Below are 18,160 nucleotides of genomic sequence, written 5' to 3'. Positions count from 1 at the left end.
GAGGTGGCCTCGAGCCCATCGCTTCTTTTTTTTTCAATTTCCCCTTGACTTTTTTTTCCGAGAGGGGTTTAGATTCTGTCAAAAGTGAAAAGCTAATTGAAGTGGAATCTACATGATTCGTGTCGCATAAGAGCATCTCCAACCCTACTCCATAATTTACTGCAAAATGGAGTGAGAAATAGAGTGATGAACAAACAAAAAATCCATTACTCCATAAATAGAGTAATCATTTTTTTGTTTCTTCATCACTCTATTTCCCACTCCATTTTGCAGTAAATTATGGAGTGGAGTTGGAAATGCTCTAATGCGTCGTCCTTTAGACGTGTAGCAGCAGCTGTAAAACGTGGCTATTACTTATATAGACAATGCTGAATTTGCAGGCGGATGAAGAAGAGAGGAATGCACTAGAGACCAAATATACAAACAGCAATCGCAGCTTATAATGATCCAAATTGTTTTATCACCGTCTAATCTAATTTCATTGTACTAAAACCTTTCTTTTACGCAATGTATGTGAAGAGTTACTGTTGTTAGAAATGTACTATTCTAAGAGTTTATTTGAGCTTCAAAACATCTGATGTGGATATTATTTAAAATTAGTTTAAATTACACACACAAACTGAATAATACAACAGCTACATGAGACAGTCTTAGTCTGAAGTTCTCAAAGAATCTAACGATAACCAAAACTTGGGCAAGAGATCTCTAAGTTTCTTTTTATCTTCCGTCCTTGATCTCTGGTGTTGGAACATACACTACTGAGTCTTCTTCATGTAAACAGGAAGAAGACTTGCCTAACTTTTTACGGCCTTTCGGTGTTCTAAATCTCTCAAGCCTCTGTGTCACATCCAGTAACTTGTTTTCTGCCCTACAAAGCATCTCCATTACTGCTTCGAATTCTTCCACTTCCTTCCTCTCATTATCTTCAAGAGATGTCTCCAAGCTCATTTCGCTGCTTACCTCTTCGTGTGGCTGTACACCAGATGAGAACAAATAACTTTAAGAATCTAAAACTTTTCTAAAGCCGCTAGGCAAGTTCATAGGATCAGTACTGAATCAGTCTAGCTATGCTCTATAATAAACTCATTTTGGTAAAAAAGGTTAGCTTATATCATACCGGTAGAGTCAGAGAAGAGTCTTTCTGCTCCAGATACTGTTGATTTTCTTCTTCTATGGGTGTAGGAAAGTAGTCATTGGCGTGTTGAATTTCCTCGTTGTTATCATCATGACAGGGAGAAACTGTTGTCTGATTCGTAGGGTCATTAAACAAGAGCGGAACAGACTTGTCCATGGTATCTTGAACTTCATTTGTTTCTGTGTTAGTCTCCAAGACAGCCTCGTCCACGGTCTCTTGAATTTCATTTGTTTCTGTATTAGTCTCATCGTCCATGGAATCTTGAACTTCATGTGCTTCTGTGGTTTTCTCCATGATAGTCTCCTCCATGGTTTCTCGTTGAATTTCATTTGCTTCTGTTCTTTCCTCCATGACAGCCTCGTCCATGGTATCTTGAGTTTCATTTGCTTCTGTGTTTTTCTCCATGACAGCCTCGTCCATGGTCTCTTGAATTACATTCGATTCTGTGTTCTTCTCCATGACAGTCTCCTCCATAGTTTCTTGAATTTGATTTGTGTCTGTGTTAGTCTCCATGACAGTCTCGTCATCCGTTTCTTGAATTTCATTTGTTTCTGTGGTTTTCTCCATGACAATCTCCTCCATGTTATCATGACTCTCATCTGCTTCTGTGTTTTTCTCCATGACTGCTTCTGGTCCAGAATCTCCAGACAACAACACCTTCGAGTCCTCAGGTTGTTTCACACTCTCCGCCTGTAATAAGAAACGTATGGCCAAATGATTGATCTCATTGTAAGATTCTACAATGTCTCTGACAATGTTCACATGTGACAAGTTCTTTACCTTCCTATTCCTCAATGCCATGTACCGTGTGTTTTTGAACCATTTGCTCACCTGAAAAAAAGAAACATAAGCACGCAAGCAGCCAAGAAAAATACAAAGAAACATTCGTAAGATTATTGGTCTAAGTGGTTACCTTCCCTGGATCAAGACTCAACTCTTTTGAAAGACTATCCCTCACAGATTTTGAAGGAAGCTCATTCTCTGCAAACACTTGACGTAGCTTCTGGTACATTTATGCAAAACAACTTTCACTTAGTAAAGTCTTTTACTTTTTCCTTACGGTAACTACAGATAAGAGACCGGGGAAGTAGCAGTTTCAGACCTCAACTGCAGCTCTTGGGATTCTGAAAATTGGCCGTCTCCCTCCTTTACCTCCAACAGAAACAGGATCTCTCTCACTCTGTTCCTGCACTTCTTCAACAACATCTTCATCTTTCTTACTATTTTCACACATAGTTACAACTGTGCTCGCTGCATCAGATTCCTTTCTTCTCTTCCTTCTGTCACTTGGACCCCAGTCTTCGTCTTCACTACCTTGCTCTTGCAACACAGCATCCTTCCCAAACATTTCCTGGTTACAAAAAATTCACCACAAAAACATCATCAAATAATGTTTCTAAGTGATTTTAAAACCAACCAACGGATGTTGTACTGACATGGTATAGTTTTGTATAGTCAACAGTCTTCCGCTGTCTTGGCCCATGTACAGTTTCTTCATGACTTGCCTCCCCTGATTCCACCGCATTCCCAAATTCATGACCTTCCCATGATCCTGTTGAGAGAGCTACACCATCAGAAGCTAAACTCACACTAGTCGAACTGCTTCCTCCATCATTATCACCCCCACCACCACCACTATCGCTTCTGCTGTTGCTTCTTTCCTTCATTTCAGGGTCATAGTCGCCATCCTCAGAGTCATCCGAAGGCCAATCCGCTTCTTTGTTGAGTGTAGCTTCAGATCCAACAGGAAGATTAGCTTCTTCGTTGAAGATATCCTTAAATCCATAGAAAAGCAAAAGAGTGTAAAGGTTTCAGAGAGTAAGAGCAGAGTTCTGATTGTACATTGCCAAAAGGTGTACCTGCCAGTTGCTGTCCACAGGGTACTGAGTCCCTATTTGTGCATTCATGGTGTCGATGATTTCTATTTTGCAATCACAAATTTTGCAAAACCAGCCTTGATCTCCAGGAGGTACTGTTGAGATTTAAGTAAAGAATGAATCAGGTGTATAATAAGACTCTCTTAAGACAAAAGATAGACAAAAGCATACTGCTTTCTGTTTCCAAAGGAGGGTCAAGGCACTTCTGGTGAAAAGCGCGGTTACACGTTCCATCGCAAAGTATTATATCATTGTCCACAGAAGCTTCTCTAGAATTGCATTCCGCACAAAATATCTGCAAAGAAACCCCATCAGGCAAAGTCTAGTGTAAACATGTTCGTAATAAAAATCAAAATGGTTACATGGTCATGATGAATAGAACCATCTGGAGCCATCACTTTCTCCTCCATCCTTCCCACCGAGCTAAGAAGATCCAGCTGACGAATGGCGTCTCGTAGTCCAAGCTTGCAGTCTAAGATATGTTTCCTTGCTCTCTCCAGCTCCTTGTCTGGTCTTATCTTTTCCCGGCTGAAGAAAACACGGAGGAGGATACAAAGTGTCAAACCACATAAACTGTTTGCAACTAAGTAAAGGCCATGAAGAGAGAGTGTTAATTAAAATAAAAAAAAATGTAGTACCTCTGACCTTTCCAACCTTCGGCTGCGTAAGCATCGATGAGATTCTGCTGCATCTTCATCTTAATAAGCAGATACCTTGTTCGCCTCTGAAGCCGTAAAGCTTCATCTACCTCCTCAACCTTATTACTCTTTTGCTGTATCTTGCTTTTCCTCCTCCTCCTTTTCTTACCCTCATCCTCCTCTTCTTCCAATCCTCGAGAACATATCTCTTCCTCGGTTTTGCGCTTATTATACTTTCTTTTACTCGTTGTTTCTTTGCCTTTCTTCTTCACAAGAGATGAGAGTAAAGTAGACTCAACTCTCTCAACCGAAACACAAGCCTTTTCTGTTACTTTCTTGGATTTCCCCTCCATATCGAGTTCCCCAACTTATATCTCTCTTAGAAGATCATTTCCTAGAAGGTCTTACCCTATACACAATAAAGACACTGCTAAGCTCAGACAAGTTTTTGACTTTTTAGTTGATAAAAAAAGAAGATTACAGATTTTCTCTGATTGAAACCAGAAATAAATAACGAAAACAGATCGGACATTAGACTAATCAAGAAAACAGAACAAACACTAGCCTCTCCGCATCATTCATTTACTATATGCTTCGGTGACACAATACATATACGTACAACTCTTTTAACTAAAGACTTTAACACTTTCTCGAGTTTTTGTGAGCAAACCTGGAAGAGAGTAAAGAGATGAGAGAGTTGAAGCCAAAAAGTGAAGATCTTTATGTAAATGGTAATGGGAGATTCTGAGATACTTTTGCTTTATGACGGTTTGGAGTCACCGGCGGCGACTTAAGAGGGGGGGCCTTTCACCCGTTGCCTTTACGTCACTCTCCGCTCTCTAGGTGTCTTTTCTTTGGGAGTGCGCCTAACTCTTTATTTATTTTCACATTTAGTCCTTGTATTTTTATAGTTCGTTTCGAATGATCCTTCGTAGTTTCGAAATTGGAGTGAAACATGATCTTACATGAGCGATCTATTGTACTAGCAAGGCCTCTAAAACAGTTTTGCCTTCCATTTTTTTCTTTTGTGCACCAACAACTTTGTCTTCCAAATAAACGTTTCTTCACTCTCTTTTTTTTGTCCTGATCCATATTATCATCATTACTTCCCGAACATACAAAATGTTACCAAGTAATCAATTAGTTGTATCTTGTAAGCTTTCGTTTCCTTGTTCATGATCCAACTTTTGTAACCATCACAAAAATGAGCAAGTAATTCTCAATATACATGAAATGGTTTTGTTCAACTGAAACTTCAAGTTTTTTCAGCTTGATTAAAAAGCTTCTTAAGGACTCAAGTTTGTAATTCTATGAACGCTTTTATATGTCAACCACGAAGCTCCACTAGCCACAACAACTACATCACGAATGAACCACACCTTTCTTTCTTGGTCAACCATGAAACTCCACTTGCCACTACAACGAGATATTCATATACCGAATTTGAGAGAAACACAAACAAAGAGAAAAATATCTTGGGAGGAGGAGGAGGAGAATAACGTGGAGAAAATATTCTCAAATAATTTTTGAGAGATTTAGGGTAGATTTAGTTTAGATTTAGGAAACTTCTTTAACCGAATATGGAAGTTTACATATTTTCACGATTTGTCTAGAATATGTACACTACCTAAGCAGAACACCATACAGTTGGTGAGAGATGTATTCTTCTTGTAGGCGTCATATAAGGTAAAAGGCAGAACAAGTTATGTCACGTAATATAACCGACATATATCATTGAGTTGTGGCTATATATCGTTATCAAGCTGTAGGTATAAGGAAGACATCTTTCTTGACTATAACGTAACCAATTCTATCTTTGCTAGAATATATAAGAAATGGTAGTTTACGGTATATACCCATGATATATCTATGTTTAAAACTTAGAATCAGACATATAAACTAGGTAGATTACCAGAATGAGTATTCTAACTGTAGGTAGAAGATAAAATAAAATATGATTCCAATTTTTTTTTAAAAAAGTTTAAACATATATATTGTCATACTTATGTTTCCAACACTTTTCATATTTTTTTACATTTTTAAAATTCAATTTACTATTTTTCTCATTAGAAAAGGGTAAAACATGTCCAAAATTGCCAAAAGTATGAGAAGTCTTATTGTGACAAACAAAAGTTCAAAGTGATTTTTTCCAATTCTCCCAAAAAAAAAGCGTTACCGAGCCGAGTCCAATGGTGTTGAAAGTCGTAGTAAAGAGAGATTTTGTTCGCATTCTCCTCCGCTGGCTTCATCATCTTCGAGCAGCAAAGGAGATTCAGACCAGAATGTGATGAATACTTTAAAGAACCTTGGCAACTCCACGCTTGAACACATTCAAGTACATACTCACTCCCATTCTTGCAGATAAAAAGTAGCAAATGAAAACGTTCTAATGATTTTTGATCATATGTTCAGGTGATGGAGTCTGTTTTGCAGCAAGAACGAGGTCAGGTTCAGGCAAGATTAATGAGGAACAAATCTAAGACCAACTTGGTCGAAATGGGGCAAGCCACAGCCACAACATCTCTCAAGGAGCGCACATTCAACTAAATTTGAGTCTCAAAAGTTAAAATTTTCTGTACTTTCTTCACATAAGAGATCACAGACGACAAAGTAGAACATAAACACTTTCTTCTGTTGAAGAAGGTTGAGTGTATGCAGAAGAAAAAAAAGAGAGAGAGACTAATCTATGTTGTGGAAGCCAGGGAGTAGTGAAGTTATGAAGCCGAAAATTATCATTTGAATCTCTTTCACTATTCCCCACCACTGATTCCCTTGTTGTCCTGCACCTGCACCAACATTTTCATTTGCGTTTGCTCGGTTCCCATCACCAGCTTCGTTCTCTTGTCCCTCTACACACAAAAAAAAAAAAACAGAAACAAATTGCTTCAAGCATAAGTTGTTTCCTGTGATGGCTTCAGTTATATACCACGGGAGAGAGATTGCAATGTTATATATTACCAGGAGCAGCATCTTGGTTTAGTGGCATTGCAGCTGCTGGATCATTATCAGGTCGATGAGCTCGAGGTGGTACCGCTGCTCTGTGCATACCTTGTGAGAGCCATCGGATAAAAGGTGCAAGAGCTCCAGTTTGGTATCTGTCAAAGTTTCCAAACATCAACAGTTTAGGGATCAATGGGGCCTTAAAACACCACCAGTTTTAAATCATGAAGATCAAAACCAGGGTCTGGAGGCTTACAAGTAGATAATGGTAGCGAAAATCACAAGAAGAGCGAGCCGTTGTCTAGATCCATCTTGGTTGAACAAAAAGATGACAGCAGCAAGCTTGAGTATGAGGAATATGTCCAGCTGAAACGTGATCTCAAATCTCCGTACCACCACTTGCCTTTGATGTCCAGGTTGTTGCTGCTGACCCTGCCTCGCTTGCGCTTGGTTCTCTCCCCCAGCCTCAGTCTCATTGCTTGGTCTAGTCGTCCTAAACCAAAACACACACAAAAACCATTAACCCAAAATTAGATTCAACATCAATACTACAGCTTTCTACCACAAAGTCACCTCAAAAGCAACACCACCAGTGATTTGAACCTAAAACAATGATTTGGATTCAGTGAGAAAAGGGATCAACTTTTTGCTCAACTCTTCTAGCTTAAACCGGATCAACTTTTTGCTTAACTCTTCTAGCTTAAACCAATCCAGTAATGAATATGATTCTTCTCCATTACACTACTCAAGAGTAAGGAAGGGAAAGTACAATACAAAGCCTATAGTTTACTAACATTAAGTCTATCTCAACTGTTACACGATTCTTCTAGCTAAACCAATTCACCAAATAAATATGATTCTTCTCACAATCAAAAGGGTATTACACTGGTCAAAGTACTTACGTGGGAACATTGTAAGTGAGAGGGATGAGATAGTTCGAGGGAAGACCAGCGACATATCCTCCAAACTGATGAACAGGAGCCGCATAAATGCCAGCTCCACGGTTCATTTGTTCATCGCACTGTCCAGGGTTCGACCCGGGAACAAGACCCGGATAAATAAATGGATACTTTGGAGAATCGCCATGATTTGGATCCTGATCAAATCGAATCATTGAGGCAGTTCAAGCTCAAACCCTTGAACGGTATAGAGAAAAGGTGGAAACTTTAATGTTCAATCATCACTCATATCAAATCAAAAGACACGAACCTGAGGCTTGATCTCAGCATCTTCGGGTTTCTTGTCAGGAGAAGGTTGCTAAGAAAGGGTTATGCTTTAAACGCAGAAGCTCCTTCTCTCCGTCAAATGTTTGTGACGTTATTTATTTTGTATTTATGGTAAATTGCACACAAACTCCTCGATCTTTACAAAAAAAAGAGAGTAGATTTTTCACCTAAGTATTTGTTTGTAACTAGATCAATCCAAATTGGATTCAATTATCAAACTAGTAATAAAACAAGGATATAAACCTTTTATAGAGTGTCCTCGTAATCGAAAATAATCGACCAATGAAAAACTATATTTTTGTTTTGTCACATCTTCTATTTGTTTTTACAAAATGACTAGGTGTTTTCCTGCACCAAGTGTAGTAAGAAATTTTTTAAATCTAACTTATATTTAAAAATAAATTTTATTAAATATTATAGATTTTATTATTTTCTTACTAATATTTAATATTGATTTGATATATATTAAATCAATTTGTATAAAAATAATAAAAATTATATAAAATTATATAATTATCAAAAGTTTAGCCTAAACAATATTTATAAAATTTGTAGATATATAAGAAACTAATGATCTTATGATTAGATATTTAATTTTTTTTAAAATTGTAGAAATTTTTGAAAGCTTTAGTAATACAATTGTATAATTATACAAAACAATAATATTTTGAAATTTGAAATGTTATATATGAATATATTTATTTTATAGATGATGTATGAGCTATTGTCATATTTAAAAAAAATTACCAAAAAGAAATATCAGTATTAAATGTAATATATGAATTGTTATCATATTCTAATAAGTTTGCCAAAAATATAAATCAACATTAAATGAAATGATCCATGTCATATTTTTCCGGACACGTGGCAAAATTACTTCGCAAATATAGTCTATGGGATCCTTTAACTTTTTACTTAAACAATTATAACCAAAAATATTTTTTTAGTGAAATATATTATTTATATAAATATAATTATATTTTTTATTTACATAATAGTTTGTAAAGAAATATTTAGTGTAAACAATATCATAATTTTATAAAATACTAAAATAAATTGGGTTGGTTTTCAACTTTCACAAATAAAAAATATTATTTGTAAACTTAGAAAAGAATATATCAAGAATATTTTTTTTAGGAGAGAAAATAGAAAAATACATAGGAGACAAATCCATCTCTATTATGAAATTCCTCAATTTTAGAGGAAAAATAGAGGAATACAATGGAGATAGTCTAAGGCAAGGCGATCGACGTTGAGATTTCAGATTTTCTGATTCTTACTATTCTAATGTTTCAATATAATTTGAATATTCCATTTGCTTTATAATATAATGGTTTAAAAGTATTTTTTGTTTCACTATATAAATTGTTTTTATATTTCAATGTAACTTTATACTTATTGGATATTGTGCGGCCAATTAAATTATGTAAATTACTATGTAATTGATTAAATTTATATATTAAATGACAATTTTCTAAAGTAATAACTTTTAAATATTACAGATTTTGATTAAAACTGGAGGATATAAGCCTCGGATAGAGTGTCCACGTAGGCGAAAATAATCGGCCAATGAGAAACTATATTTTTGCCTTGTCACCTCCTCTATTTGTTTTTACAAAATGATCCTTTAACTTTTTACGTAAACAATTATAAGCGAAAATATTTTTTAGTGAGATATATTATTTATATAAATATAATTATATTTTTTTTACATAATAGTTTGTAAAGAAATATTTAGTGTAAATAATGTCATAATTTTGTAAAATACTAAAATAAATTGGCCTGGTTTTCAATTTTCACAATAAAAAATATTATTTGTAAACTTAGAAAATAATATATCAAGAATATTATTTTTTAGAAGAGAAAATATAAAAATACATCGGAGATAAATCCATCTCTATTATGAAATTCCTCTATTTTAGAGAAAAAAAATAGAGGAATACATTGGAGATAGTTTAAGGCATGACCGACGTAAATGATCGACGTTGAGATTTCAGCTTTTCTGATTCTTACTATTATAATGTTTCAATATAATTTGAATATTCCCTTTGTTTGTAATATAATGGTTTAAAAGTATTTTCTTGTTTCACTATATAAATTGTTTTTATATTTCAATGTAGCTTTATATTTATTAGATATTGTGTGGCCAATTAAATTATGTAAATTACTATGTAATTGGTTAAATTTATATATTAAATGATAGTTTTCTAAAATAATAACTTTTAAATATTACAGATTTTTATTTAAACTGATTACATTTTGAAACAGATAGAGTAATCTATAAACTAACTCTATATAGATATGAGGAGAAAATTGTAAAGTGGTCTCACCTTGAATTTTTCTCTTTCTGTGCATTCCTAATTGGAATGAGATAATCAACATCTAATATTATGTTACTCTCGGTATATTAGAAATGGTCGAACCGCAAACCAATTAAGGATGAACAACTTAATTATGTCCAGCGTAGGACAATAGAGAAGAGTTTTCATACCTTATAATATTATAATATCTCACTATATTAGTGGCTAAATCAGTTTCTCTAGCACAAATACTCACTACATTCTTGGAGTTTAAACTTTTCTATCTGATGATATTAGTAGTTTGATCCAAAAAAAAAAACGATCGAAGTGTACATTGTAATTGGAGAAAGAAAACAAACAAAAATCAACCGAAGACTTTTAAGGTATATGAAACAAAAATTGGAAATAACAATTCTCTGTAATTAAAGAATAAGGCAATAGAATTGTAAAAATACAAGAAAAACAAAAAATATACAATGAAAGATTTAGTAAAATAAAATCATAATATAATTTACATAATTGATAGTGCTCAGTTACACTAAAAAGTCTAAATTTACAACATACACAGTTTTATTTACATCTTTAAACCTATTATCTAATTAAAATGATTCTAATAAAAGTATCAGCATGAAGATTTAGAAAATATACTATAAAATATAATACATAACGTTAAAAATACATTATCACTGATCAAAAAATCATGTTTGTAGTAATAAAAATGAAATGACAACACATTTATTAAAACCATAGAACGCAACAAGGTGTTATTAAATATACAAACTACGAATTAAATATGCTCACCGCAAACACACATAAAAATGAGACATCATATTTGGATATATTTAAATAAATAATTTTAAATATATTATATTTTTGATAATTTTAAAATTACCTAAAAAAAAACTAAATTATTAAAAAAATTAATATACAGATAAAACTAAAGCATTAACGTCAAAATAATAAATGAATAAAAATATATTATGTTAATAAAATAGATTTTAGATTTTAAAGACTTCTAATTCATGTAATATTACAAAATTCAAAATTTGTTTATTACAATTAATATTTTACCATTAGATATATTAAAATAATATTCTAGATCGATATTCAATTGTCAGTTTTCAACTATTACACGTAAAAAATATATTATTAAGTACTTTTTTAAAAAAAAATGGGGCTTTATATTCTAAGTAGGTTATTGAAGTACTTTTTCTTTTCGTGAATTTATTCAAAATGAGATTCCGATCTTTTAAACTAAGATAATGTATGTTCTATACATAATTATATTTTTTTTACATAACTCTAAAATATCAGACTTGATTCTTCATATTTTATTAGTTAATTGTGTTACATATAATAGAAATACTTATTTCAAACTAAAAATATAAAAAAAAAATCAAATTTAAAAATTAGTTATATATAATTTAATATACAAATAAAAATTTCTGTCAGCCTACAGAATCAGATTGAAGATTAGTTTGGTTAACCAAAGGAGTAGTGGGCCTCATTGGTAATACTTATATTTAAACTGAGCCCAAACAAGGGTCCAGAATATGCTAAAGTCTTTGAGAGTCTTCAAATAAATTTTGGATTGGATCCGGTTCAAATCTTCTGTACCGAATCAAATTGGAATTAAAAATACAAGTAAAACATAAACTTTGCAGGCAAAACCGAATTAAATCAAATCAAAACAGAAACCAAACCGTGTGTCTTACTTTCTCAACCCAAAAACCTAACCGAAACCCGGTTTAGATACCTTCAACTTCTAAATATATATAAAAAAAAAAAAACTCCCATTTGTTTTTATCTTACTTTCAGCTCCCAAAAGTCTTCTCTCTCGATCCCCAACTCGTTCACTAGGGTTCAGAGAAAGGAAGATCGAAATGGCGATGAGGCGGATCTACAGTGAGATCAAGGGGAAGAAGGTGAAGGAGCTTCCCGCCTACATCAAATCGACGTTCTCAGTTGAAACCGTGAAGACCTCTGTGAGGAAAAGTCTCGATAACTACAACGACAAGTACATCCAGACAAGCTCCGTCGATCCTCTCCTTCACATCTGCTTCGGAGGCATGGCCTTCTCTTACCTCGTCGCTCTCCCCAACGAGCGTCGCCATCTCGAGCACCAGCAGCATGCCAAGGAGCACGGTGGCCATTGATCTCGACGAATCTTTCTCCGATCCCTCGATGTGTGTTTAGGTAATTATTGAAAGTTTCGATCTTTGCGTATTACTTTGTCAAAGTTGTCTTTTTTTTTATAAAGAAAAGGATTCATCTTTCCATCCTAGTTTATGAGATTTTGTCTTATCTGTTGAAAGAGTTAGTTAGCCTTTATAGATTGCTTTAGAGTATGTCTGATTTCAAATGGCTGTGGAGATGGCTTTATCAAAATTTAGGCTCTTGTGAAGTTCTTATATGCAGTTTTGGCGTGAATGAGTAGCTTCTCGTATCTGTTGAAAGAGTTGACCTTTCTAGATTCCTCTTTAAGTTTATGTCTGGTTTCAAAATGGTTGTTGAGATGTGTAATGTTTTAGTTATGTATCATTGCATCACATCGATCCCTTTTTTTTTTTGCTTTGTTGTTTGGTATATGAGGGTTGGATGTGTGAAGCGATGCTTGGCTAGCGTTATAGTATTTCTCTATTGATATGTAATCAGTTTTCTAATGAGTGGGTGCTCTTGGTTCTGGTTATGAATGCAGATGTTGCTCTGAAGTCTTTTCTGCGATGGTGACGACTCAAGATTGTGTCTTATTGTTTTCTTTTTCTTGAAATTTTCCGGGATATTGTTGAACCCTTTCTTTTGATTTGCACTTGATAGAGGCAAATAACTGAATCATGATATCGACGAATAATAAAACTGTTTTTTCTTACGTGAGAAATTGTGAAGCTGTGGATTCAGCTTTCGTTTTTGTCCTATTTGGTGTGTCGGTTTGATATATTCGATACTTGGGATCAAGTAGAAAAAGTGTATTATCGATAATATCTATCAATCTGAGAAAATATCAGAAAACCGTTCTAACATAACATTGTTTTTGTTGAAATCTTGACTATCATCTGCTCATTTTCTATCAAAGTCGACTGCTTTTTTTCTGAAAGGAGTTTTCTGTGGACTGTTGAACGTTTGGTAGTTCTAAAATTTCAAAAAGGCTTCAGCCATCAGCGATCATACTTACTGATGACATGACCAGTAATAGATAACAACCTGAGGAAAGAGATAGAAGAAAGATCAAACCTGAGGATTCAATTTCAAGCTATCTTCAGAGCCCACGTGATATTGATGAAATAACATAGGAGTTCGGTAGGAGATACGTTGGCGTTGATAGTGCAAAAATGTAGCGACTCTAACCGCCGGTTTTATAATAGCTTTTACGGCGAATTGGGAGCTTGCTCTTGTGGTTCTTGCTGTCTCACCGTTTATGGTGATGCAAGGATATGTTCATCCAATTCACCCTAAAGGCTTATTATCAAACCTGCGGTTACTGTCTATATTTTTGCACTATCAACAACGTCAATGCATTATCTCCAACCAAACTCCTCACTGTTGTAGCATCTGTAGACAATCTGCTTCTCATCTTCGTTTTCCGCCTGCCTTGTCCAGAGTATCTCCTGCATTTCAACAGTTAGTGTGCACTTCTCACCTTCGTATTACTACTTTCGCAGCTTAGATAGGAGATGACGATAATTTTGACGGCAGATATGGAACGCTACAATATAATGGAGATTTCAAGGTGAGGTTTGGTCGAATCTTGATAGTTGTCATTGTTTGTACGTGGTCATCTGAAAGAAGAGGAGTTTCTTTGGTTAAGCAATTAATAAATGTATATCTCAACAACTATACCAACAGTTCAACCAAACAGAACACACTTCTCATAACTTCTTGGTAGCTGTATCAATAGTTATAGCTTATCAAACAATATACTAGCTACTTTTAAGTTTAATCCATCTTCATTGACCAATATGGACTATGAACATCAGGTTACCAGAGACCATCATGTTGCAAACTTGCAATAGAAGGTTGCTTTGCCAAGTCCATATGATCAAGTCTCGCAACTGGTTAGTCTTATACTTGGTTACATCTGACGGTAAACACAATGTTAGCCTGTCTGACTATTTATTTATCATGTTCAAAGTCAAGACTCAAAACCAAAGAGCATATGTATATATGAAAAGAAACTCTATAAAACTGTATAAGTTTGTCTCTTCAACATTCTGAACAAAAAATATAAATCTATCCACAAAAACAAAGACGAAAATTCTCTTTTTTTTTCACAACAATTGAAGTAAACAATATGAGATATACCGAAAAGCAGAGGAGAGAAAGAAAAATTAAACCATCGTCTCCCTCTAACCAAATGAAGTATCAATTGAAAGAAGTTCTCAATACCTCCTAAAGCTTCTTCTAGACATCTAGTGTTACAGCTTCTATGGATCTTTCTGAGAATACTCTTCAAAGGTCATGCGGATGAGGAACCGAACGTTGGTCAAAGAATCTGAGTGTATAGAAGAAGATATACCCTTTTAAATCACAGTTGCCAAGAGACTGATTTTGTGTAATTTGAGAAGAGATCCAACAGCTTGTCGAGCGTATCCGGGTGGAACTTCCTTCCAAACAAGTAGCAAGGTCTTTTGATTCCGTTCCACATACAAGGCATCCATATCTCTTCACCCTATTGTTTGTTAACCAAAAGTCAAAGTGATGATTTGTATTAGATCATGGAAAAGACCAGAGTTAATATACGGTAGAAAATACTGTTTATGAAAGCGCGTACCACTCCAACACTTGTGACATGTACGACTGTGTCAGTAGACTGCAGATAGATAAATCAAAATCTTAGTATTTGATAATCAAAGCAATGGAAGAAACTGAAGCAAATATGATAGCTTTTGGTTTTATAGTTTTATATACCGTGAGGTTATTTAGTAACTCGTGTGTGACATCTTCAGGCATATATGTTTTGGGATGCCACTTTCTCTCAGACCAATCAACTTGTGTTACAGTCCAGTTAGAAATGCCAGTGGGATCAAGCATCTGCAACCGAAATATATGAGATGAAAAGACTATGAGATTATTCTTTCCTTTTGAGTTGAAACGGTTTCTTACATGAAAGAATGTTGGCAGATAGTGTTCATCAGCTATGCAATTCTTGTTGTTCTCTATACCTGGCTGAAAAAAACAAATATTCAGGAATGAATTATAGTTTGTTCCCGTAGATGATAACATATGCTTTGTGGGTTTATTATATACTCACCCCACAGTAATCCCGGAACTTGGAGTAGTAAAGACTGTCTGCCATAGTTGCTACAGCATGTTGTCGCTTCATGGTGAACCACTGCACAATGAAACTAACTCATCAACGTCAAAGAATACTTTGAAAGGTGAATTTTTCAGACACATGTTGGTCTATTACTAGTCCGCACAGGATCTACTTGAGACTTCTGCCATGTTAACAGATATCCACATTGAAACAGAAGCAGCTCCTTAGTGTTTGTTATTTACCGCATCAGGTGAGCCAAAATTACTGGATGATCAATAAGAATATTGTTTTACCTGTGCACCCTTTCGAAAATCCTTCTTCTGAATTTCAGGCAGCATGTGATTCATATGCCTGCCTGACCCATGTTGACCTAGATCGTCAAAGCTGAAGAGTAGAAGGGAATCATACACATATGTAAAGAATGTACAGAGATTGGGAAGAAGAATGAGAGGTAAAAATACCAGTCAACATAGCTGACGTTGCTGTACATGAGGTAGTTGTAAATGTATTCAAAACTTCGAAGAGGTACACAACTACAAAAGCAGAAACACTCACAATGTGTTAGGCAACCTCAGAGTTATCAATGAGAAGTGAAGCAGGATAATCACCTATCAGAGAGTAAAACAAATTGCTGGTTTGTAGGGTCTCTAAGAGCATTAGCTAACAACCGTCTCTCTGCATCAACCATTGATATTCTTCCCCACACCACCTGCAGATGAGGCAAACACACATTCATTTTCTTCTTAACGGATAGTAAAAGAATAAGAAACCTCTACAAACCTCATCACTGCGAATCTCACGGTTGACAAAGTAACGACTGTAGTGAACTGGCCTTTCCTTTGATGCATGAATATAAACAGAAAACTTCCCTTCATGTTCCTATGAGTAGAAACAATCAAGAAACACAATGAATCTTTCCCTCTCATCAGTAACTTCCTTACCAAAGAAGAAAGTAACAAAAGCCTACCTGGAAGAATCTGTCCCACAGCCTCTCGAAAGGCAACGCACCAGGAGTCAAGAACATAAACGCAATCTTGGAATCTTTTCTAATCACAGGAGGATTACTCAATATCTCACTAATCACAACGCGAGCTGCAATCTCATCGTCAGAATACTCCCTCAGAGAAGGCGGGAGCCAATCAGCTAAAGCCTTGCATCCTCTCGAGGATATCATATAACAAGCACGTTTGCTGTGGTGAGGGTACATGTAAGCGATGACAGCAAAGAAGGCGATGAGTGAGAGGGCCATGATGATATATACTCGCGCTCGTCTCCTTGAAGGAGCGCGGTGGCGAGGTCCAGGCAAAGAAGACGCCATGTCCCGTAGGTTTCCAAGACTCCACCTCTTAGCTGCCTTCATCTCATCAAACCCTGAGGGCCACAAGCTCCTTTAACTAACTTGTGATGATTCAAAATAGGAATATTCAATCAAGAATATAGATTCCAAGAAACACATTAGAATAATGGATCTTTCAATTATAATTCGCTTTCCAGGAATTTAAAAATCACACATCGGAAGCGCATTGCGATCTCTTCCTAGCTTAATACAACGTCGATATGATACAGTTACAGCACCCAATGCAATCACACGGAATCAACGAGAAAGAATGTGGTGAAGAAGAAGAAGAATAGAACCTTGAAAATTTCAAAGGGGGAACCAGATCCAGAGTCTACGTATCGTCTTCTTGGTGTGCTAGAGATTCCAAAACTCTAGGAATCAATCCGAGAAACTTCAAACTCTCGAGAGCAAATGAAACGTGTAGATTTATATATATATATATAGATAGATAGCCTTTGATCGTATGTTTGTATGTAAATGTCTCTTCGTAGAGAAAATGGTGACGAAGAAGACGAAGACGAAGACGAAGAAGATGCCAATTACGTTCGAAACAGAGGAGGAAGACAGAGATAATTAATAAAAATGAATTTGGCGGAGAATAAATAAAGAATAATAACAGCATTTATTATTAAAGTATATGACGTGTAATTTTACTAATGGCTTAATGAGAACGCTTGTCTTTTACTACATGATTCCTTTGGATGATTGTGGCTGGTTAATTAAAATTTTAGTGGTTAATTACTAAGACGCGGGTTCTCCTACATTTGATAATTTTAGACTAATAATGTATTAATGATGTGATTTTGATTCTGTAAGGTATGATGAATATTGTAAGAAATGTACAAATTTGAAGTTTTTTTTGTACATCGTATAATTAAGTAACGCTATAATAAACTTCTAATTTTTACATTAGGTATAAATCTGCATCTACCACTCCCACGTCTATGCAATGTCTCATGGGCCTACCTTGGATTCATTTGTTTTCGGATTGGATTTGGATACATATATAAATAAATAGGGTCCGTTGGATCTGAGACTAGGATTTTAAAAGTCGGTTTTACCCTTTGCTATCAAAAGTTTGACCAAGTCATCTCAAGGCACTGGCCTCGTCAAAGAAGGCGCGTAGGGTCCCTACTCCTAGCGATCGTGATTAAGAAGGATCTGCGTTTCAGCACATTCAATTATTTGACCATTTCATATAATAAAGAGTTTTTGGTTTGAAAATTAGTTCTGACTTTGCATAAGAAACCCAATTGATTACCCCTAATATACATACAATTTGTAAGTCATAATTCACCCACTTGGATCATTATCTTTTGTTATTTTATGTTCATTCATTTGGAGGAACCTCCTCTGCGCCAGACCAGAATCAAGTGTAAACTCATATTATATGACTTTTTCAAAGAAAACTATATTAAAATTGAGCAACTTGACATACATTTTCATGTGAT

General features: G+C 35.0%; 4 protein-coding genes across 9 annotated transcripts; 1 reads left to right on the top strand and 3 right to left on the bottom strand.

Annotated features, from left to right (window-relative positions):
- Nucleotides 1-571: 571 nt before the first annotated feature.
- On the bottom strand, nt 572-4,520 carry LOC106390069 (pathogenesis-related homeodomain protein). 2 transcript variants are annotated; one of them, XM_013830457.3, is made up of 11 exons: nt 4,321-4,520; nt 3,651-4,059; nt 3,375-3,540; nt 3,184-3,307; nt 2,995-3,107; nt 2,572-2,910; nt 2,238-2,486; nt 2,049-2,138; nt 1,916-1,966; nt 1,118-1,825; nt 572-972 (listed from the first exon to the last, which is right to left on the bottom strand). In XM_013830457.3, exons 2-11 carry the CDS (start codon nt 4,001-4,003, stop codon nt 718-720), a joined length of 2,448 nt encoding a protein of 815 aa, XP_013685911.1. In that variant the 5' UTR covers nt 4,004-4,059; nt 4,321-4,520; the 3' UTR covers nt 572-717. The 2 variants fall into 2 exon arrangements, with proteins under 2 accessions (XP_013685911.1, XP_013685912.1); XM_013830458.3 differs by lacking the exon at nt 4,321-4,520 and having other exon boundaries at nt 3,658-3,892.
- A 1,650-nt stretch (nt 4,521-6,170) lies between these two features.
- Nucleotides 6,171-8,008, bottom strand: LOC106390067. 2 transcript variants are annotated; one of them, XM_022700226.2, is made up of 5 exons: nt 7,800-8,008; nt 7,493-7,686; nt 6,847-7,083; nt 6,609-6,745; nt 6,171-6,499 (listed from the first exon to the last, which is right to left on the bottom strand). In XM_022700226.2, exons 2-5 carry the CDS (start codon nt 7,597-7,599, stop codon nt 6,330-6,332), a joined length of 651 nt encoding a protein of 216 aa, XP_022555947.1. In that variant the 5' UTR covers nt 7,600-7,686; nt 7,800-8,008; the 3' UTR covers nt 6,171-6,329. The 2 variants fall into 2 exon arrangements, with proteins under 2 accessions (XP_022555947.1, XP_022555946.1); XM_022700225.2 differs by having other exon boundaries at nt 7,493-7,726; nt 7,800-7,919.
- A 3,909-nt stretch (nt 8,009-11,917) lies between these two features.
- Nucleotides 11,918-12,985, top strand: LOC106390068. Its single transcript, XM_013830456.3, has 2 exons — nt 11,918-12,312; nt 12,815-12,985. The coding sequence occupies exon 1, from the start codon at nt 12,000-12,002 to the stop codon at nt 12,270-12,272; it is 273 nt and encodes a 90-aa protein (XP_013685910.1). The 5' UTR covers nt 11,918-11,999; the 3' UTR covers nt 12,273-12,312; nt 12,815-12,985.
- Nucleotides 12,862-17,289, bottom strand: BNAC03G68110D (glycosyltransferase BC10). 4 transcript variants are annotated; one of them, XR_007320525.1, is made up of 12 exons: nt 17,006-17,289; nt 16,338-16,741; nt 16,151-16,249; nt 15,979-16,079; nt 15,832-15,903; nt 15,664-15,754; nt 15,365-15,445; nt 15,217-15,279; nt 15,022-15,144; nt 14,885-14,923; nt 14,500-14,782; nt 12,862-13,892 (listed from the first exon to the last, which is right to left on the bottom strand). XR_007320525.1 is itself a non-coding variant. In XM_022700224.2 (11 exons), exons 2-11 carry the CDS (start codon nt 16,728-16,730, stop codon nt 14,639-14,641), a joined length of 1,206 nt encoding a protein of 401 aa, XP_022555945.1. In that variant the 5' UTR covers nt 16,731-16,768; nt 17,006-17,289; the 3' UTR covers nt 14,275-14,638. The 4 variants fall into 4 exon arrangements, 3 of the variants coding, with proteins under 3 accessions (XP_022555945.1, XP_013685907.1, XP_013685905.1); XM_022700224.2 differs by lacking the exon at nt 12,862-13,892 and having other exon boundaries at nt 14,275-14,782; nt 16,338-16,768; XM_013830453.3 differs by lacking the exon at nt 12,862-13,892 and having other exon boundaries at nt 14,275-14,782; nt 16,338-16,764.
- Between the last annotated feature and the right edge of the window lie 871 nt (nt 17,290-18,160).

This window comes from Brassica napus, chromosome C3 (genome assembly GCF_020379485.1).
Source record: "Brassica napus cultivar Da-Ae chromosome C3, Da-Ae, whole genome shotgun sequence".
NCBI lineage: Eukaryota > Viridiplantae > Streptophyta > Magnoliopsida > Brassicales > Brassicaceae > Brassica > Brassica napus.
Note: the sequence above shows the minus strand (reverse complement) of the source record. Positions and strands in the feature narration are given on the sequence as shown.

Coding starts and splice junctions, on each gene's coding strand:
- LOC106390069 (XM_013830457.3), bottom strand. CDS start 4,003: ATGGAGGGGAAATCCAAGAAAGTAACAGAAAAGGCTTGTGTTTCGGTT. Junction 3,541..3,650: donor GAAGGTTGGAAAGGTCAGAG/GTACTACATTTT, acceptor TGTTTTCTTCAG/CCGGGAAAAGATAAGACCAG. Junction 2,139..2,237: donor TCCCAAGAGCTGCAGTTGAG/GTCTGAAACTGC, acceptor TAAATGTACCAG/AAGCTACGTCAAGTGTTTGC.
- LOC106390067 (XM_022700225.2), bottom strand. CDS start 7,704: ATGATTCGATTTGATCAGGATCCAAATCATGGCGATTCTCCAAAGTAT. Junction 6,746..6,846: donor TTCGCTACCATTATCTACTT/GTAAGCCTCCAG, acceptor AAACTTTGACAG/ATACCAAACTGGAGCTCTTG. Junction 6,500..6,608: donor AAACCAAGATGCTGCTCCTG/GTAATATATAAC, acceptor TTTTGTGTGTAG/AGGGACAAGAGAACGAAGCT.
- LOC106390068 (XM_013830456.3), top strand. CDS start 12,000: ATGGCGATGAGGCGGATCTACAGTGAGATCAAGGGGAAGAAGGTGAAG.
- BNAC03G68110D (XM_022700224.2), bottom strand. CDS start 16,730: ATGAAGGCAGCTAAGAGGTGGAGTCTTGGAAACCTACGGGACATGGCG. Junction 15,280..15,364: donor AGTTCCGGGATTACTGTGGG/GTGAGTATATAA, acceptor TGTTTTTTTCAG/CCAGGTATAGAGAACAACAA. Junction 15,145..15,216: donor ATCTGCCAACATTCTTTCAT/GTAAGAAACCGT, acceptor TTTCGGTTGCAG/ATGCTTGATCCCACTGGCAT.